We start from the raw sequence: 914 nt of genomic DNA, 5'->3' as shown, positions 1-914 counted from the left end.
AATATCGGCCTTCTTTACAGAAGCAAACAGCGAGTCAACCGCACGGATAGCATCCTCACCGTTCATCGGACTTCGACAAGTAATTCCACCACCATCTTCAATACTGGACTCTGTCAACGACGACACTGTTGACCTGTCGTCATCTCCTTCACCATCTGACAGCAAACACAATCCATCACTTCCTGTATCAGGAACTGCTTCATCCATCGAATCTGCTACAGGAGCCGCGCTACTTGTCTTTGCCAAATGAGCGACAGTCGCATCTGCGCGAGGTATTGCTCCACTTGTCGTCGACGCGGCACTATTACCAGAACAAGGCACTGCACCACTTGGACCAGGCACTGTACCACTTGACGGCGCTGTCGCCTGCGCGCGAGCACCACTAGTATCTGCACGAGGCGTCGCTGTGCCGACTATTCGACCTGTGGAGAAGAAACACGCAGGAAAGTCGGCAAGAACAGGACCGTGGGTCCTCTTGAGTGCGTGCAGCCGCATCCTTAGCTCAGTGGTGATATGTTGGTTTGTCCGCATCCAGCGGCGCACATCAGACCACGATATTCGTGCCCCCCGTCGCTTATATACAACTGCTAACTGCACCAGCTTTCTATCTTGGGCGACTGTGAAAGTCGTCCTCATCTTCACACCCCGACTGATCAGACTTACTTCATTTTACTATACATTTTACCGACAATCTGAGGCCAGTAGTTATCGAATCTGCGATACAGCTCGGGAACGTACAGAGACGATGTTAATTTGCTACTTGAAGCATAATTCCTTGGGTAAATCACCGAGCTGTCCCTTCAGCAAAACCTGAGAAGCGATATGATTGGTAGTTACAAAAGTAGGTACATAGAAATCTCAAACGATGCAAAATGCCCGCTTTTGGTGGTAGTTTTCCTACCCTCTTTTGAAAA

General features: G+C 49.7%; 1 protein-coding gene across 1 annotated transcript in view; it reads left to right on the top strand.

Annotated features, from left to right (window-relative positions):
* Positions 1 to 386, top strand: part of PPTG_06794 (hypothetical protein) — a gene marked incomplete at both ends in the record, with an annotated part of 4,734 nt that extends 4,348 nt beyond the window's left edge. The window contains one exon of the mRNA XM_008900841.1: positions 163 to 386. Coding sequence (XP_008899089.1) covers positions 163 to 386 — 224 coding nt within the window. The remainder of the gene's footprint in view (positions 1 to 162) is intronic.
* Between the last annotated feature and the right edge of the window lie 528 nt (positions 387 to 914).

The sequence above is a fragment of the Phytophthora parasitica genome (assembly GCF_000247585.1).
Source record: "Phytophthora parasitica INRA-310 unplaced genomic scaffold supercont2.10, whole genome shotgun sequence".
NCBI classification, from domain to species: domain Eukaryota; phylum Oomycota; class Peronosporomycetes; order Peronosporales; family Peronosporaceae; genus Phytophthora; species Phytophthora nicotianae.
This window is presented reverse-complemented; position numbering and strand designations above follow the sequence as displayed.